At 36.4% G+C, this 18998-nt stretch overlaps 2 protein-coding genes across 8 annotated transcripts in view; one reads left to right on the forward strand and one right to left on the reverse strand.

Annotated features, from left to right (window-relative positions):
• Nucleotides 1–11792, forward strand: part of lilli (AF4/FMR2 family member lilliputian) — a 63953-nt gene extending 52161 nt beyond the window's left edge. For all 7 annotated transcript variants that reach the window (XM_081981853.1, XM_081981854.1, XM_081981857.1 and 4 more), the window contains 12 exons: nt 866–899; nt 1724–1813; nt 3401–4222; nt 4430–5421; nt 5596–5723; nt 5783–5976; nt 6035–6188; nt 6251–6384; nt 6441–6926; nt 7512–7608; nt 7819–8119; nt 9900–11792. In XM_081981853.1, the coding sequence (XP_081837979.1) occupies nt 866–899; nt 1724–1813; nt 3401–4222; nt 4430–5421; nt 5596–5723; nt 5783–5976; nt 6035–6188; nt 6251–6384; nt 6441–6926; nt 7512–7608; nt 7819–8119; nt 9900–10024 (3557 nt within the window). In that variant the 3' untranslated portion in view covers nt 10025–11792. The remainder of the gene's footprint in view (nt 1–865; nt 900–1723; nt 1814–3400; nt 4223–4429; nt 5422–5595; nt 5724–5782; nt 5977–6034; nt 6189–6250; nt 6385–6440; nt 6927–7511; nt 7609–7818; nt 8120–9899) is intronic.
• Nucleotides 11793–13901: 2109 nt separating this feature from the next.
• RpS2 (ribosomal protein S2) lies at nt 13902–18970 on the reverse strand. The gene is made up of 6 exons (XM_081981873.1): nt 18898–18970; nt 17571–17660; nt 15151–15338; nt 14735–14968; nt 14399–14540; nt 13902–14179 (listed from the first exon to the last, which is right to left on the reverse strand). The coding sequence occupies exons 2-6, from the start codon at nt 17656–17658 to the stop codon at nt 14001–14003; spliced, it is 831 nt and encodes a 276-aa protein (XP_081837999.1). The 5' UTR covers nt 17659–17660; nt 18898–18970; the 3' UTR covers nt 13902–14000.
• Between the last annotated feature and the right edge of the window lie 28 nt (nt 18971–18998).

The raw sequence follows: 18998 nt of genomic DNA on the forward strand, positions 1-18998 counted from the left end.
ATCTTGTTTGAGCTCCCTGACAGCCCTAAAGTTGTAAATGTTTGTTAGAGTCAGGTGAATTGCATTTCAAAAACCAATTGTATCAGTTGCTGTTTTTATTATGGGGTATTTTTTGAGTGATTTGGAAGTTATCTTCTTGAGCCTTAACAACCCTTCTTCATCAGATGTGAAAGTTAAGGGATCGTTTTTTTTTAAACACTTTGACATGTGTACTTTGTAGTTCAAAACTTTTAATTAACTCCATTGGTTCTCTCTTGGAAACTTTTGCAAATATCAGTTTTGCAGCTGGCAAGTAATAATTTAACTGCTGTATTATTACTTTTAATGCGTTCGTAGTAAATAGCGTGCAAGCGAATAAAAAGCCGCAAGTTGGTTTGCAGCAAGTTGAAAGCGAGTACCTAAATTATTTACACTGCCAGAGTAAAATCCCCCTTCTTAATAATTTTTAAATCATAACCTATCATTTGCATATTACATTTTAATATTTTTACAAAGCCTCGGTTGCAACATGTTCTGCTTATTGAGAAAAAAACTAAACAACCACAGTTACTGATGAGCTAAGAATCTGTTCGAATCGACCCTCTTTTGTAAGAGGAAATTATCATCCACATTCCTAGAACAGAAGACAATACTGGAAGTCGTCTCTGGAAGTTCGTTTTGCTCTTCGGTGCTTCTCCGACCGAAACGAATTGAAAAACTTTTCAACTACTTCCGTTTGTTTAAGCTTCGCCTTTAGTAAGGAACGATTTAATTTTGAGACGGGGACATCCTTAAGTCTGATTCGATTTATTTGCCACCCCTAAACATAAGCAAAATTTCAGCTTTGAGTAAAAGTTTATTAATGGAATTTTCTTTTTTTTTGCAGAGAAAGAACGAGCCGTTGCCAGATTGCCATCCACGTAAGTACTCGTTTATTTCGTTTATTTCCATCAAATATAACAATGTGTTGTTGATAATTATATAAACATATTGTAGTAACGTTCTACAGAAATGCTGCTTAATTAATTAAATTACATTTTTAAAATTTTCGTGACTATGACTATAATTGACAATATAAACTTATGATTTTAAATGGTCCAATGCATAAGAAGATTTTCTATCTTCGGAATAGATGCACATAAGCATCTGTAAGTTAAACTAATTTCATTTTAACTGTTTAATACAATCTTCGTACTGAAATACAGATCTGATTACCAGTTTCCAATTACCTACTAACTAATTTGTAATAATTAAAATGTAAAGTAACGTTTTTCTACGTTAGTCCTAATATGTAATAATTATTAATGCTTATATTCTATAAACATTAATACGTACACGAGTTAGTCGAAAAACTTGCACTTTGCCAATTACAAGGACTTTGAAACTTTTGTCATCACAATCACCATCATGACCAAGTAAACCAGGTGGGTAATAATTAGAGGGCGATGAGAAATTAATCGCACGAGCGGCTCAATGCATAATGCAAGCCCGTTCGCTCATTATCAACGACGATATGCAGATGATCGCAACCCATTGCCGTTTAGATGCTGATTTAAAGCCTGTTTACTGAATATAACACCACCTACTCGCGTTGTTCGGATTTAATACGGTGACTTTGAATCGGATGCGCCAGCTTAAGTCACCTGGTGTATTAGAAAGTCATTGTTTAACGTAGTGCAATATGACTAAAAGCTTTCTAGTTCACCGAGATTGTTGTTTTTAATTGAAGTTTTTTTTATTTCAGGGATTTACGCAATGAACTGGATTTGTCTGAAGACAGCGACGACGAGACCAGGAGATCACATCACATTACTTCAAACCTGACTGTCGATAAGTGAGTATCAATTTTATTATAGCTTTTACTGTAACCATTCTAACTATAACAAGTTAATAGTTGTTTTACGGCTTACACGAGCGTTTACCTAACTGACATCAGTAATTAGAATGTAGCAAAAATTTGTTGCATTATTACAAAGCTTCAACAATAACAGCCAGTCATTTTTGGTGACCTTAACATCAATTCAATTCGGGGAGGTCGACTGCTTAACATTACTCGATCGAATGCAAAAAAGTTATATGCGATCTTCTCTTCCTTTTTTGACCAGGATCAGGGTAATCGAGCAGGAAGGTGATGTCATTCGTTGAATTTCTGTAAGAAAACCTTTTGCTATCTCAATCCTTCGAGACTGCTCTATATGTTATTTTATACTCGGTTTATTATCGACTCTCGACAAAATCCATTTCTCTTCGTTAATAGAGGAAAGCAACATCGACCCGAGGAAAGTCGGAGATAATCATAATTCGATACCACCCCAACGACTGGCCCTGTTCTCTAATCCCTCGGTCGATCGATTAGCGCTCTCTCGGCCTCCTGTACTCATTGTTTTAGTTAATTATCAGAGCAATCCTGGTCGCGTTATTCTTTTTATGGCCAATAAAATCGTATTATTTACATTATTTTCCGTTGGTTAATTTCCAGTAAAATAGGTTTTGGTTTGAGATAATGTGAATATGGAAGCAATTTTCAATATTAATCATAAGAAGAATATTTTATCATAAAATTGCTACTGACATTACTCAGTTATTTATGTAGTTGTACACATGGTCGTAAACGCAATGAAACTCTGCATTACTCTTTTTTGTAGTTATTTACAGCAGAAAGGCATTATTTTATTACTTTTTATCAATGCCTAGCTTGAATCTATCAAAATAGTGTATTCCGAAAATCAAACCCAATTAGGATGACGTCCCAGCAGCATAAATCAGTTAATGTTAATAATAAAATGTCAATACAAATTGCGTCACGTAAGTACAAGGAAATAATTTTCGATATCAGTAAATTTTAATATGACGGGCATAAAAATTCACACAAATCACTAATGTGATGCACATTATTATACTACTACTGCATATCTTCTGTTGACAAGAGTTTCTAAATGTTTTCTATTAAAACCACATTAAAAATTTCATTCTAACCGAAACTTAAATTAGACAACAAAAATTCCTACTTGCAAAACCGTGCACATCGTTCCTTGAGTTTGTTGTTTTCAATATTGGACCGTCTCCAATACGAATTTCTCACTAAATTCTAATTTTCTGTCGTATTTAGTCAATGACGATTTTTTCTATGAAACCCTTTGCCAATAACACGTCTAGCTGTTTTCGTGTTTAATCATTCTTTGCTAAAATTTCAATTAGAATAATCAAAATAAGTGCCAGTAACAGTTGTTCTCGTTGTGTTATAATGAAAATGATAATATTGAAATGTGTCTGTTATCTCTGGGAATTGGTTATAACTTGAGGTATATTTCTTCTTTAGCTTAAGTAACTAATATCTCAGCCTAAATATTTAAAAATCAGAGAACTTTTTCTATCTCTAACTGAAAAACAATTATTATTAATTAACATGTATTTCTTTCAGAATGCTCTCGCCAATTCACCAAACACCCGCGCCCCATCAGTCGCGACACCATCACGAGAAGCCTCCGCCATTTGTAACTGCAGACACGCGGCCTTCAGATACCCAGCGGAATTCAAGCTTGTCAAGTACCAGTGACTCGGGAAGTGATACAAACGAAACGGATAGTGAATCCAGTTCCGAAGATTCTGCCCCTGAAGAAAAAGTGGACACATCTCAGGCTGAACGGACCAGTCCTAGTCAAAAGACGTTAGAGGAGAAACCGGTCAACGTTGCGCCCGCCGTTCATAACTCACCACCTCATCGCAATGAGGAGCAAGAGGGCAAAATGCGATGGAATTTAGCCAGTTTCGTTAACAGTCAAACTGACTTAACGCAGATGTCTCCTAAGAAACAAACGATGGTACAAAGCACTAGTCCAGACTCAAGAAAGCGAGCCCCTGGATATTCGAGTGAGTCTGAGCACAGTAGCGATTCGATAGCGGTGAAGGAAGCACAACGATTGGCGGCCCTGGGAAATCTGCAACTAGTAAGCAGTTTATCGGACAGTGAGGATCAACAAGAGAAAAGACCAACTGTCCAAGAGAAAACGGCAGTCAGAAGGAAGCAAAAAAGACAGCGGCGCGTTGGAGGACGCCGGTCGAGTAGCGATAGCGACTCGAGTTCGAGTAGTGAAGGGGAAAAGTCGCCCGTGGTGAGGACGTCGCCTTCAAAGGCTCCTAAGCCAATGGTCAGGCCTAGTCCGAGAACTAAGTCAATCGATTCGAGCAGCGATTCCAGTCCTAGTGATGCACAAACTGCCATGAGGACTTCTGAACCACCAAGGCAAGTATTTTATGCTACGATACGAAATATCTAATTTGTTTCTTAATTTTGGCGGTGTGAGTGATTTTTGGGGCTTAAACATGAAAATTCAGGTTACTATACAACATTTGCTTGTTTGTTATCTTACAAAACAGTAGTAACGTCTTTTACTAAATGGAAAATCCCTTATTCACATTTTAATTAAAATTATTTTTTACTTTTTTGCAGGGTTCCGCCTATAATTACCACGGCTATTCCCAAGCCGCTGGCTGACGTTTCAGATTCAGAATCTGACCGTCCTCGGTCAGAGAGAACTAAAATGTCTAAAGTGCCTTCCACCTTAAAACCCATTATAGCTGAGAAACCAATCAAAGGAAAAGGGAGAGGACGACCGAGAAAAATTCGGCCTGAAGGCAGTGAAGCAGTTGAAACTCCTAAGAAGCAACGGGGGAGACCGCCTGGTACTGGAAAAAGGGGGAGACCTCCTAAAGTACGCCAGTCTCCTCCTAGCAGCTCCGAAGATGAGGTGTTCGAAAAACCCCAAGCTCCACCTAGGAGGAGGACAAAGTCGAAAAAAGATTCATCTAGTAGTGATTCTGATGACAGTCCTAGTCCGTCACCTGCTAGGAGACGTCCAAATTACCGACAGGAATCTGACAAAGACTCTTCGTCAGTCAACAATAATGCATTAATGAAAAAGAAGAGTTCTAAGTCGCCGAAAGCATCTGAAGAGTTGAAACGGTCGAAACGGGATTCAGACGATGAATGGGGCGAACGCAACCGGTCCAGCGTCAAGTCTCTATTCCAAGATCGTGCTACGGACAGAACCGAGTCTGAGCCACTTACCAGGAAAAAGCGCGAAAAAATTAAGGAAAGCACTTCACCGTTCCGAAGGAAAAACCAGAAAAGTCAAGACCTTCTTAAGTGCAAACCAGTTGTGTCCAGTAGTAGTGGCAGTAGCGACGAGGACAGGCCACCCCTCAAAAAGAGAAGCATTAGGCCAAATAGTAACGTTACCAGTCATGCCATTTCAGAGGTGCACAAAATATCGGATTCGGAAAGTGACACGGAAACAGTTGGCAAGAAGGCCGAACTGAAAGTGGACAAGCAGATAATTGCCGATAAAAAGAAAAGCGATACGCTAAGAAAGTTGTTTACACCGAAGCGAGATGTCGAAGGTGGTGGAAAAGGAGGCGGAAAGGGAGGCAAAGGTGGAAAAGGTAATTAGTTTTTTTATTTTTTTTAAACAAAATACCTCTGGCTTTTTATGTTATAAATTATTGAATTCAATCAAAAGACTTAAAATTAATATTCATGACTGTTTCCATCAGGGTGTGAGCGTATTTTGATAAAGAAAAAATCTAAAATTTGATTAACATTGACTTTTATTGTAGGAAAAGCTGGCGTAAATGTGATAATAGTCGACGGTGACTATGAAAGGACCAGCTCTTCCGTCGAAGATGAAACTATGCCGACCATTTCCAATCCTAGTCTTCTATCACCAATTTCCACTGACCAAAAGGTGTGTTTAGTTATTTTTATAGTACGAACTGCAAAGTAAAAGTTGACATTTGGTTTTAGACGGGTTTAAGCGACGTTTCCAAATCCAAAAAGAGCGGTGGCGATAGAACTGACCAGAAAACCAACGATAGGATGGTTTTACCGGTGAACAAAGAGGAAAAAGTGCCACCGACCCAATCCCTTATGGTGCGGCTTGACCTGTCCCGACTCAATTGGGGAGCAGCTTCTGCTGCTTTGAAAAAACGCTTTGAAGAGTAAATAAAGTTTATTTTGTGATTGACAATATGTTTGACTTTTTGGTCGTTATTTCAGGAGGCGGCAAGGGCTGACAGAAGACCTGAAACCAAAGACTGAAACTGTCAACAAACAGCGCGAGAGTGAGTTTGAACAGTCAAAGGAAGGGAAGAAGGCCAAAGAGATAGATAGCAATAGGGAAGGACATAATCGTGAAATTAATGCTCACAAGGTGAGTACATTGTTTTATATTTGATTTTCTATAGAGGTTTGACAAACTTTATCAAATTTTAGCCAAAGGTTAAGAGGAGAAAAAGAAGAAACAGTGAGAACTCGGAGTCTCCGGTGTCGCCTTTGAATACAGTCTCTCAGGACAGCACTGCTAAAAGGGAGAGAAAAGACCACCACAGTCGGCACAAATCTAAAAGGTTAATACTAATAAAAATACCTGTGTAAACTAGATTAACTTTTTTCCTTTATTCAGACGAAAAGAGGAGCAGGAAGATTCTCAGAGGAAAACCAGTCCAGTGACACAACCACCGTCGGTTCGGCAGGATGAAATCTCTCTAACCAAATCTCATCCTTCCGAGTCTCTAAACGCAATTCACACGCCACCGACAAACCACGAGCGGGACGCCACAGCCCCGCCACGTGAGTGGTACTCCTACTTCGAGCAGCTGGAACAACCCGAGTTGAACGAAGAACGGGATCACAACCGGTTCCTCAGCGAAGCTAAACGGCTCAAACACTTGGCCGACAGAGAAACTGATCCTACTGAGCAGGTTATGCTCTATCTGGAGGCCGTTTTGTCCTTTTTGTTGACGGGTAACGCTATGGAACAGGAGGTGATTACGGAAAAGGCGGCATTTACCATGTATAAGGACACGTTATCGCTAATAAAGTATATATCGTCCAAGTTCCGTGGTCAGAACAATATGTCGGCTGTGCATACCAAATTGGCCATTCTAAGGTAAGTTTCTTGTTTGTATAGTTTACTTCCTTTTTTAACTATGAAAACATGTTCTTAAATACGTGGTTTTACCTCTCAATTTTGCAGAATAAAACAAAAAAGCATTAAACAATCCATTAAAAAGTTTTAAGTTATTTAGACCGTTTTGAACGATTGGGATTTTCAAATTTAAACCACAAACATTGTAAACAAAGATACTATTCTACTTTAAATTTATATTGAAAGCAATTTTTTTTTTAAATCACTTTTAACACAAATATTACACTACTTACATTCTATTTCAAAAGTTTAGTTTTAGTTTAGTTTAAAGTCGAGAAAGAAATACTTACAATGTAAAGCTGAGAAGGATGGTTGTTGTATCGAATGCACATATGTCTTGTCACTTGTTGCCATCATCAGGGACGGCCCCCCTACTTCTAAATTTGTGTACCAGATTATTTATAGTAATTTTGGATCTTAAACCTTTACTAGGATAGTAAAGTTTAAACCGTTTTGTTCCGCTACTTATTTAAGTAAGAGTGCGATTTTGCAACTTTTTTTTGTAATAGTTTGAGAAAAACTAATTGAATTTATTTTAATTTTCAGTTACCGGTGCCAAGCGTCACTCTACTTTAAGCTCTTCAAAATGAGGAAAAATGACTCTAGAGACATACAGAAAGTTATCAGTGAGTACTGCAATAAGGTAAGTTCCAATTGCTTGATTTAGGAAATAGTGAGTATGTTGTTGAGTCTCAAAATTGAAGTTATGGGCCAGAGTTTTCAATTTCCAGTTGGCTTTTTTCTTTTTGTAATTTTACCTTAAGATGACTAAAACAAAGACGATAATGATTTTCATAATATAGAAAAATAAGTGAGTGATCCAACTTAACTAAATTGAATCTAATGTTTTCAGAATGCCGCCATTCCAATGGACCAACCCTGCCCTACAGGCCAAGGAACCCCATCACCCTTGAGTCCTACGCCATCGCCGGCTGGTTCAGTGGGTTCAGTAGGCAGCCAATCGTCAGGGTACTCCAGCGGAGAGCTACGCGGAGGGCCTGCTCCAGTACCAGTGGGACCAGCCGGTGGCACTTGGATTCCACTGTCCGTTTACGGCGCCATGGTAAAGCAAAACCAACACTTTACCTATCTGCTCAGTTCACAGGATTTGTGGGAAGTCGCCGACCAGATGATAATTAAAGGCAAATTTACCGGTAAGTGTTTTTATTTTTTGTATTTTGACGAGTTATCTCTTATATGCTAAGTGAATCATTCAGTTTAACGTATCCTATAACCGCGAATAAAACAAAAATTTCTATAAACATGCTTTTAAAGACAGTAAAAACTAAATACCAGGAAACAGATTTTTCTTTCTCATTTTGTTGCTTTTAAATTCAGATAGAAATCCGAATAAGATCTTATTATAATCAGATCTTAGAATCATGATATAAACCTGCTTGAAAACACAAACGTCTTTAAAAAATATATTAACAAAGTATGTTAATTTTATTTAATAAAATATCTTTCTAGTAATTGATAATGAAATAACCTTGTGCATCTGAAAGAAGACTATTTTAGAAACGACTCACTAGAACTCCTATTAGTAATAAAAACGTTGGAAACGTATTAGAAAATATGTAAAATAATGGATTTAAACTAACCCAAACGCTTTCTCATTGATTTGACGTTAAGTGATCTCGGTTATTTGAAAGTATACAAGGAAGTGTTAAATTGGGACAAAGTTGCGCAATTTGGAGTTCAATAAAACGCCGCTTTTAAAATTGCAAATTTGTGAGTATTTTCGGAGATATGGGAACATGACCAAAATTTTCGAAATTAGTTTTTATTTTTTTGCTAATTTCCACTTCGCTTTCTTCTACGATGTGGAAGAATGATGTGCAATTTGCAATTTCGTAATAATAAGAATTGACATTACTCCACGTGTTATTGCTGCCATTTGCAAAATAATGTGTCAACATGATGACACGAAACGCGCTCTAACCTAATTTATCGTTGGTTATCATGTCCAAGACGCTGTTTGTAAAAATGCAATTTGTTATTTTAGCTAAATTGTTAAACTTTTGATATTAATACTTGACTGTACTCAGTACTAAAAAATTATATTAAAGAAGTAGAAATCCTGAATCCTAAAACCTGATGATGGTTGCTACAATCTGAAACTTTTTATCTGATTTATGATAATGCCATATTGTAGAGGAGGAAGAGTGTAACAGTAGAATGTCATTTGGTTTTAGTTATCTTATCGAATAAATCAGGAAAGACTCAGAAGTGCCATAAAATAACATCAATCCATGAGAAAGTCAGTACGAATAGGTCATTTGACATTGTTCTATGCTAATCGATTTGAAAATGGCAATGATGTCACGTAAATAAGTCTCGAGGGACTTAACAGAGAATTGTTGAGCTGCTATCTTCAAGAAACTCTTTATAAAAATCATCATCGATTTTTTATTCTTACATAAAGTTTAATACAAACATATAAACATTCATTCCAATTTATTAAAGTTAGTTGTTTTTTTGGACATAAAATACAATTTTCTTCAAAAAAAGGTTTTTTGATGTAGAACATCTAAAATCTATCACTATCACAAAAAAAAATTTCCTAGGAGACTATTCCTGCAAAAGCTGCTCTCAGAGCAGGTATTTTTACGTTCCGATAAATTTATTCTTAGGATAATTTCTATAGAACCGACAAAATTGACTTATAATAGCGTCTGATTGCACGGTTTCTGATTAATTTTGGAATAAAATTTTTCTGAATTGAAAGTACGGGCCCTAAATGTGACAAACAGTTCCGTAGATATTTACAACACAATGTTTTTAACTTTGTGTGCATCTCAGAGAAGGGATATTAAGAGGCTTTCATGTTTATAAAAATCACGTTTCAGTTTGCAATTCAATGATAACAGGAATGTAACTTTCAATCGTTTATATTATACGAGCATTTAATTTATGTATTATTTATTGTTTCAGATTTCTTTATCGAACTGGACAAACGTAACAAGCCATTAACGATGCACAGTTCGTTGAAAGATTTGGTTCAGTACGTTTTGGAGGGCATCCGTCAGCTCAGAGAAAAACCGTCGTCGTGTAAATAGGAAAGCCAAAGACTTGTGTGCGTTTTTTTCGGTCAATTTGACGGTGAAGAATCAAAAAAATAACTGCGTCGTTTTCGTTGTCAATCAAAATTTTCGCTCCAAACGTCATCGAACACTTCTAGTTGATTTTTTAGGGATAAACAAAAACCAAAACGAGTTTGTTTCAAACTCAAATTTGACCAGTTTTTATAGATTTATTATATTTCTATATATTTATTATAATTATATAGTGATTTAGAGGATGTTTATGGTGCGCGGGATCTAAAGGGTCCTGGCCCCTTTAAGAGTATAGAGTATATTTTGACTTGACACTCTCTTCCCCCTCTTGTATACAATTCCTATTTTCAGACCGGTTAAGTGACTTAAACAAGGGTCTACGTCGCAACAAATATAGTTAATTCCATTTGCTTCGGGGAACTTGGAAAGGAGAAAAGTTGTTTACGTAAGAATTCCGATTTCTTAAGTGAAAAAACTTTATTCCGAGTTCCCGTAAACTAGGATTAATTTTTGAGCGAGATCCACTTGTGCGTGTACATATTTTTCCTTGTAAATAATCTGCGCATTCTAAAGATGATATATATATGAAATATATGAAAGGTATATATTTATTGTTTGTACAACGCTCTAAGTAATTATTTTAGGCCTATATAGGAGAATCAAACGAGCCGCGCCCCGGTCAATTGAGAGCGCCAAATCGCTATTAATATAAAAGTAGTCAACTTGTTATTTTTGCATAATATTTTATATATATACTAGGGTAAGTGTGCATATTGTACCATTTTATGTATATCTTGTACATTTTTGATTAATATTAATTTATTCTATTCTATTTTTGTGCTCTTCTGTTTGGACTACCCCAGCAAGAATGGAAGTTAGACCCATCACTTACTTTCGTTTACTTAAAAAAACATGCCAAACTGACGAGGGTTTTTGTTGATAGTATAAGACCCCCGTCGTAGACTGATTCAAGACGCTTGAACATAAGCTATCGAGTATACTAGTTAAGCCTCTTTTATTTCCAAACCAGGCTAGGTAGGTCAGTTCAAGCCTATTTGGCTCGAAAATTAAAGAAAATCCGACAAAGAAAATCAGCCGATTTGTTGAAGCGGCTTGATATCAAGTCTACGATGTATAGGCGGTTATGTAGATTGTTTCAAAACAAATCCAATTTTGTGCCACGATTGTTTTTTTTTCTGAAAAATTTAATTATCTTAGTTATTGTATTGTTTAACAAGATCTTTATTTGACAATATTAGTAGTGTTTAAGCTATGACAATTTCCTAACATTTCTTCATTGTTAGTTTTGGGTCTTCTATCTACCCACACAAAAAATTTTCTAACATCTTAAATGTACCCTTATTTTTGATTTTTGTGGAAAGGTAATTGTCAAAACTGCAATAAAACTATTAATAAGAAAAAATCCAAAGTAATATTTTTGCTATTAACACGTATATGTGGAATTCATAGTTAATTATTGTTTTTTTTTATTTCGGGTCATTTTTTGGAAAAATTGTTTGATATTATTTAAGTTTAAAACCCCGTTTTTGTCGCATTGTTGCAAAAATCAGTTACTTATTGTTTATTGAAATAGTTGGTTGATCTCAGTTCTAAAAAATTTTAATCACGTTTTACCATCAATATAGCTCGTTTAGTTCGTCAATCTGTAGCGAAATGTTTACCGTATAATTAGAGGGTAATCTTAATTTTTATTTATGAACAAGGGTTAATTTTTTTTGTTACTTTACAAAATAAACTTATTTTACATTTACTTTTTCCCCGAGTTTTTTATATCGTAAAAATTCTCAAAATGCATAGAATCATAAATTGATGAATTAGCTACTGCGAAAGCGAGTTTCAGCTTTGTTGAATATGAATAACCAGGAATAGTGGTTTTACTATCAATACAGAAACGACTAGAAACATAAAATGTTTATTCTCTGCATTCACCATGTGTCAAGATTTCTGTTATGGCCACCTGTGGCTCCCTCTGCTCGCAACTTCTCGAAACAGCTACAACTAATTTAATCTTTTCTATTGAATTTCCAGTGCATTGATCACCATGTATTAAGATTTCTGTATTGGTAGTAAACGAAGCTAAAACTCTTTTTTACAGTAGCCAAGGCCCGGTTGTACAATCACAGTTCAAAGACCGGTTCAGTTAAACTGCTACTGGTACTTGAACTCAAATACATACAGTTTTGTTCGAAAAAGGTGGCCGATAAAAAATATTGGTCGAAAACACGGAGTGCGCATGCGCCGCGACAATGTCGCATCTTTTAGTTAGAATCAATGAATAAAAAAATATAGCAAGGAGCAATAGCAATCAAAGAGGGGGACAAAAATCATTCAAGTTTGCAAAAATTAACCTTTAACGGACCGAAAAGTAAAACAAACAAAAACAACAAATCTTTGCGATTTTTAGCTAACTTCACATATCACCAAATATAAAGAAAACTGTTTTACGACTAACTTCGGAAGTTTCATTCAATTGTGCAGTAGCCGAATGTGGGGGACAAAGATGGCGACTTCCGTCTCGGTCGCTTAATGCACAAACGGGGTATTTGCTACCTCCTGATTCTTTTTGCTCGAAGGTTTGACATTTTACTTTTATAAAATTGGCATTTCATTGGTGCGCACGTAGCACGTGATGTAAAATCAGACTTACACTGCGCATGCGCAGTATCGATAATTCAATTCACATTCAAATTCAGAGCCTACTAGAGGCCACCTTTGTAAACAACGGCCCATATAGGATATTGTCTGTATTTAACTATAAAGTATTTGCTTGAACTTTGCCATATAAAATACTGTTCAGAAACAACGCTCCGACTGAAAAGGGTGCGTTTTCTCATCTCAGTACCGTTCAGAAATACTAATTTTTCACTTTACTCTGTGCGTGCTTAGCCGTTCAGAAACAATCGAAGCGAACTGAAAGTTCTGTTTGAAGTCTGTTGTACCCAGTCTAGATTGGGTTACTTTGGACGTTACCAGGTCAATTTCATTGAACCAAACATTGAAGAAATAGTCGTTTATTTAAAAAAATTTGAGGTTATCTTTTTGTTGTGTCAAATTGATTTTGAAACACAAAATTTAGCACTAAACTGAAATTATTTGTATTATAATTTGGTTGCATTAAGAATAATGCAGTATAAATGTGGGATTTGCAAGTTGTTGTGCAATTATTGCTTTACATGAATGTTTTATCAACTAAGATAATGAACTCTTCAGAGATGGGCTCTCTAGCTAAAGTTGTCAGAGATAAACGATTCCAGGCAGACGCTTTGGTGGCCAAATTGGACCCAAAAACATGACTTTCAGTCTGACGGAAGTTACGCATCTGATTCTTGATCTAAGATGAAAGTGCAATTTTTGTAAGAACGCCCTCTAAGGAAAACTAAATGGAACATTGTTTTGGAACACTCTACAAGACAGAAAATGCCGCAAAAAGAAAGGATCTACGATTAGCCGTTTTCGAGATAATTCATTTCTTTCAAAGCAAACTTTGGACTACTCCCACAACTTTATTTGAAGAGATTTTGTAGCAGTTTAAACCGGCGTTTGAAACTCCGATTGTACAACCGAATCCTAAGCAGTTAAAAATGCATTTATAGTGAACATCAGTAGGCGTGGCAGCCAACAACCTACTGTAACTAAAATTGCAACTTTCTTCAGTTTTTTCAAATATATTTATAAGATAATAAAAAGAGTGAAGGTTCAGGGATAAAATACAGGGTGTTTTACGATAAATCCGTCCAAAGCTTAACAGTGGCATCAGAAAGCAACCAAGCTGGCTCTACTTGGGTTGTTTTCTGATGCACCGTTAAGTCCTAAAATATGAAAACAGATTTTAGCATCTTGTAAAAAAAATACTCATTCAAACGCTTTCTTCTGTATTTGCCGCTAAACACTTGTTCAGTAAGAAACAGCTTCATCGCTGATTCCTACTGAACAAATTATTCATTTGTGCATCTCACATTTAAGGAGCCTCTCCTCTGACTGGAACTTGAGCCATTTTGTGGTTTTTGGCCAAGTAATCGGCGAACTCCTGGTAAGGAGTCCTGGTCAAAGGCATTTCTTTCCATAAGTCTGGAGTCAGGTAGGCGTAGGTCTTCGCGATAGCCGCGTAAGTAGCTTTGGCAAAGTTACCCAAAGTACCTGAAAGTGTTTTTTAAAAATTACCACAAATACCAAGTATATGGCGCATTAATATGTTTTATGGAAGAAAATCAGATATTCTAGGCCATCACTGAACCAAAGGGTTCACTAATAGTTCTCTGGTGGAAACCGCGAAAGAATAATAATTATTCATCATGTAAATTGTCTTACTGTCTCATAAACTTTCTAAGCTTATAAGTAAATCAAAAAATAACTTACCAGTTGAGCCTCTGGCGGAAGTGTAACAATCCTCAATACCAGCCATTTGAAGCAACTTCTTGGGTACAGGAGCAGACACAATACCAGTACCACGTGGCGCTGGGATAAGTCGCACCGTTACGGAACCACATTTACCAGTCACCTGTAAAGTTGGAACCCATTATTAATCCACTAAGTTGAAAATTTGTAAAAATCAGAGATTTAATTAAAATAAGTCAGAACTTCTTGGCCGTCACTGAACAAGTTCTCCGGTGGAAACCGCGAAAGAATTAAGTTATTCATCATGAAAATTACTAAATGTCCTAACAAAATTCAATTTTTTCTAGTCAAACTTACCTTGCATGGCACTGTATGAGGTTGACCAATCTTGTTACCCCAATAACCTCGGCGTACCGGAACGACAGAAAGTTTAGCCAGAATGATAGCCCCACGAATAGCAGTAGCCACTTCCTTGCTGCACTTAACCCCCAATCCAATGTGGCCTTTGCTGTCACCAATAGCGACAAAAGCCTTAAACCTGGTACGTTGTCCGGCACGGGTTTGTTTCTGTACCGGCATGATTTTCAGAACCTAATCAAAAAGTGGTTTTTAACAAAGGTTTCATACACTTGATTAATCAAATGTATTAAAAGGAAAGTCAGACACTCTTGACTATCATTGAACAAGTCTCCAGTGGAAACCGCGAAAGAATAATGTTACTCATCATAAAAGTTTTTGTAAATTTATAGAGTTAACAGGAAGCTAAAACTCACCTCATCATTTAGGTCGCTACCAATAAAGGTATCAATGATTTCATATTCTTTAATAGGGAGAGAGAATAAGTAGATCTCTTCTAGGGATCGGATCTTGCCGTCGCGCACTAATCGTCCCAGCTTGGTAACTGGTACCCATTCTTTAGAGTCCTCCTTACCACGTCCACGACCACGACCTCTTCCTCTACCTGTAATTAAATACAAAAATTATAATGAACCTATTAGGCACTTCGACAAACTGTCATCAACAGCTGTTTTGGACAGACGTAAATTTTTGTTAGGGCAAACAGTCCATACCTTCTTATGGGAAATAGGGATTTATTTATCATAAATTTATAGTTTTTGAAATTTACAAGAAGAATATGCCCGGTTTTTGTTGTGTGATCAAATGTGGAAGTAGAGGAAACAGGGACAATGTAGGGTTTTTCCGTATTCCACGTGTTTTAACCCCAAATCACAAAAAGCATCTTATTGAACTACAGGGGTGGGCATAAGTCACCTGGCAGCCTTGAAAACAGTTCATGCGTCAGACCCACCACTCTCGCTCGGAATTTCTTGAATTTTTGCAAATTTGTACTATACAGGGGTGGGCATAAGTCATCTGGCAAATTTGCAAAAATTCAAGAAATTCCGAGCGAGAGTGGTGGGTCTGACGCATGAACTGTTTTCAAGGCTGCCAGGTGACTTATGCCCACCCCTGTACATAGTAGTTACTCATACTTATTCTCTCTCTGATTAGAATTTATAAATCACTTTTAACTGCTTTAAAAAGCTCAAAATCACAAGAAAACTGCAAGTAACACTTTAAAGATCATAAGACACCACACTGAATTTTACGGTGTTTGCCCTAACTAAAATTTTTGTGGTACATCAGCTGTTTTCCTTAAGTGCCTAATTTATGTAATCAGTTGGGAAAAGTACGTTTTGGATGCGAGTTACACAAAAACTTAATTTCCCAACGTGTTTCCTACAAAATTTTTTCTAAGGGTCTTGTAAAGGTTAAGCCTCCACGAATTTTACGTTAATTTTTTTTTAACAGTTAGACTACGGCTTCTATAGTATAGATAAAAGAAAAAATTTGCGGTTAATTCATAGTTTTCTTCAGAAAATTGCGATAAAAATCATACACCGGTGTACCGGTATGAAATGAGCGTTAGGATACAATTGTGTCGGTAGGGATTATTCGTTGTGAACGGGCCTTAATTTTTTTTCTGTTTGGTTGGTATGACATCTGTCAAACATAACCAATAACCTTCCAGTCATTGAACAAACATCATATTTTTTTATTGTGTTGAAAATGTCAAATTTTATATCGGAAAGTGATGATTTGCGGAAAGCATTGATTTTTTGTTTCCGTTTGAAAAGTGCTGCAGAGTCGCATCGAATGCTTGTCGAGGCATATGGTGATCATGCTCTATCAGAAGCAACATGCAAAAGATGGTTTCAACAGTTCAGAGATAATGATTTTGATGTGAGAAATGAAGAACGTGGAAGACCACCAAAAAAGTTTGAAGACGCCGAACTGCAAGCAATATTGGATGAAGATGATACTTTGAGTCAAAAGCAACTGGCAGAAATGTTAAATTTGAACCATGCATTGATTGAAAAACGACAGAATGGACCAGAAGACACGACAAAGTAATTTTGTTACACGACAATGCACCTGCACACAAAGCAAAAACGGTTCTGGAAACAATCAAAGCACTTGGCTGGGAGCTGCTACCCCACCCGCCGTATTCACCAAACTTGGCCCCTTCCGACTACCATCTGTTTTCATCGATGGGACACGCATTGGCAAAGCAGCACTTCGATTCCTACGCAGAAGTCGAAAATTGGGTGTCTGATTGGTTTGCTTTAAAAGACGAACATTTCTATTGGCGTGGTATCCACAAATTGCCAGAAAGGTGGTCAAAATATGTAGAAAGCAATGGTCAATACTTCGAATAATTTTTTTTTTACTTTCCCATTCAAAATTAGTGTTTAATTTTCACAAGAAAACGCTCATTTCATACCGGTACACCTTTCTTTTCCAATGCACTTTCTTATGATCAATTACAAAAACCTTATTGACTTTTATGTTAATTTTTCACTAGGAATACTTATCTTATTGAATATAAACAATTCAAATATTGAGTTTTCGTTTATGCATTTTAGAAATTAAAAAGTGGTAATCTGTGATTTACATATTGGCCTGCTTTACTGTGTTTATTTTTTTAATATCAAATTTTCTTAGTTTGTTTCTATAATTAGTTTAAGTAAATTTTGTATTTACAGATGTTTACTTCACAATTTATTTACTGTTGCAAGAAATACAGTAAAATAGACCAATTTCAAAATAAGGCTGTTATTAGTATGAACTGAATTTGACTGTTTTGCTTCCAAACCCCTCAATTATTCAATAAGAATTTAGTAAAATATACCTCGTCCACGGCCTCCGCGTCCACCAGGTCCACCACCAAAACCTCCTCTGAATCCGCCACGTCCACCGGCTGGAGCTGCGTCCGCCATTTCTGCAACACAAGTAGAATATTTTTCTATACATCTATTATTACTATATTAAATGTAAGTTAATTTAAAACGTTTAAATCAGACATTTCAAGCCATCACTGAATAATGGGTTCTGCATATTCTCTGGTGGAAACCGCGAAAGAATAAATTCATTCATCATGTGAAAAATAAATAAGATATTAAAACTAAACACAAGAAGTTGCCTGATGACCAAGAGGTTTATGCATGTTTGCTTGCTAATACTATGTTTTTGTAAGTAATCTCCATCAATATTTAAAAACAAAAACATAATGTCAAGTAAATTATAACTTATTTTGAAACACACCATGATGAGCTTGAACAGAGCAAATTTGACAATTATTAATAAAAATATTGTTTTGTCACAAATTACGTCACAGTGACCTCACTCCTCAGAGGTGTTCTGCATGCCCCATAAACGCTCAGTTTGTTTTGATGCTTATGGAGCGAGTTTGACGTCACAATGACGTAATTTGACAGATAGAAAGTAAAATAAGTAGCATGCTTCCTGGCAGCATGTCACATGTTACTTTGGTGTGAAAGCCCACTTAGGCGTATTTTGGCGGCAGTTTTAACCTGAGTTTTAAGTTGTAGTACGTCATTGTAACGTCACATTCGCTCTGTAGTGCTCTGTTCGCCTCATAGAGCGAAAAAAAAACGAGAGCGGCAAGACTGTCAACTGAGTTGTACTTTGCAGCCTAAACCCCAAATGTGTAATCTGAATGTCCTCATTTGTAAAATGAATGTGCCAATAAAAACTGGCATGCAAGTAAATTAAATTTGCTTTGTAAGCATCAACTTGCATGCTAATTGAATCTTTGAGCGCATTCAACTTCAACAACTCTCCTTAAGACCAACTGCACTTTTTTTCTCACAAATTACTCACAATTTCTAAATTTGGAAAACTACATAACCTCAATTTTACTATCGCTCTAAAACAGTAAACGTGGGGCGCTACATAAACAAATTATATTCACAACTATAAGCACATTTGCAGTTCACATTAAAAACGCTGTAAAACAGTACAAAATAGGCTTTTGAGAGATTTCATGTGCAACTTGCACGTGCATATGCCGCATTGCTGCAGCTCAACGGTAAACTTGTCCTAAACATAAATTGTAGGTCTCCTGGTCGGCAACGTAAAGTAAACGCGTTTACAATAAAAAAAATAACAAAAAACAGCCAGTTAGGAGTATTTAACAAAAAAATAAGGAAACTTACCTCCTAGATGATCTTTCTGCTTCGAATGAACACGAAACAAGAGGCAAATATGGCGGAACTTCTTCACCAAGTAACATCACGCTTCGAGAGGGGGCGCTATT

The sequence above is a fragment of the Ips typographus genome, linkage group LG6 (assembly GCF_016097725.1).
Source record: "Ips typographus isolate SLU linkage group LG6, UJ_Ityp_2.0, whole genome shotgun sequence".
NCBI lineage: Eukaryota > Metazoa > Arthropoda > Insecta > Coleoptera > Curculionidae > Ips > Ips typographus.

Excerpts from the sequence above, each read along its gene's own strand:
- RpS2 (XM_081981873.1), bottom strand. The coding sequence starts at position 17,658 with ATGGCGGACGCAGCTCCAGCCGGTGGACGTGGCGGATTCAGAGGAGGT. Across the intron at positions 14,541-14,734 it reads CTCATACAGTGCCATGCAAG|GTGACTGGTAAATGTGGTTC; the intron begins GTAAGTTTGACT and ends CCAACTTTACAG. Across the intron at positions 14,180-14,398 it reads TTCCGCCAGAGGCTCAACTG|GTACTTTGGGTAACTTTGCC; the intron begins GTAAGTTATTTT and ends AAACACTTTCAG.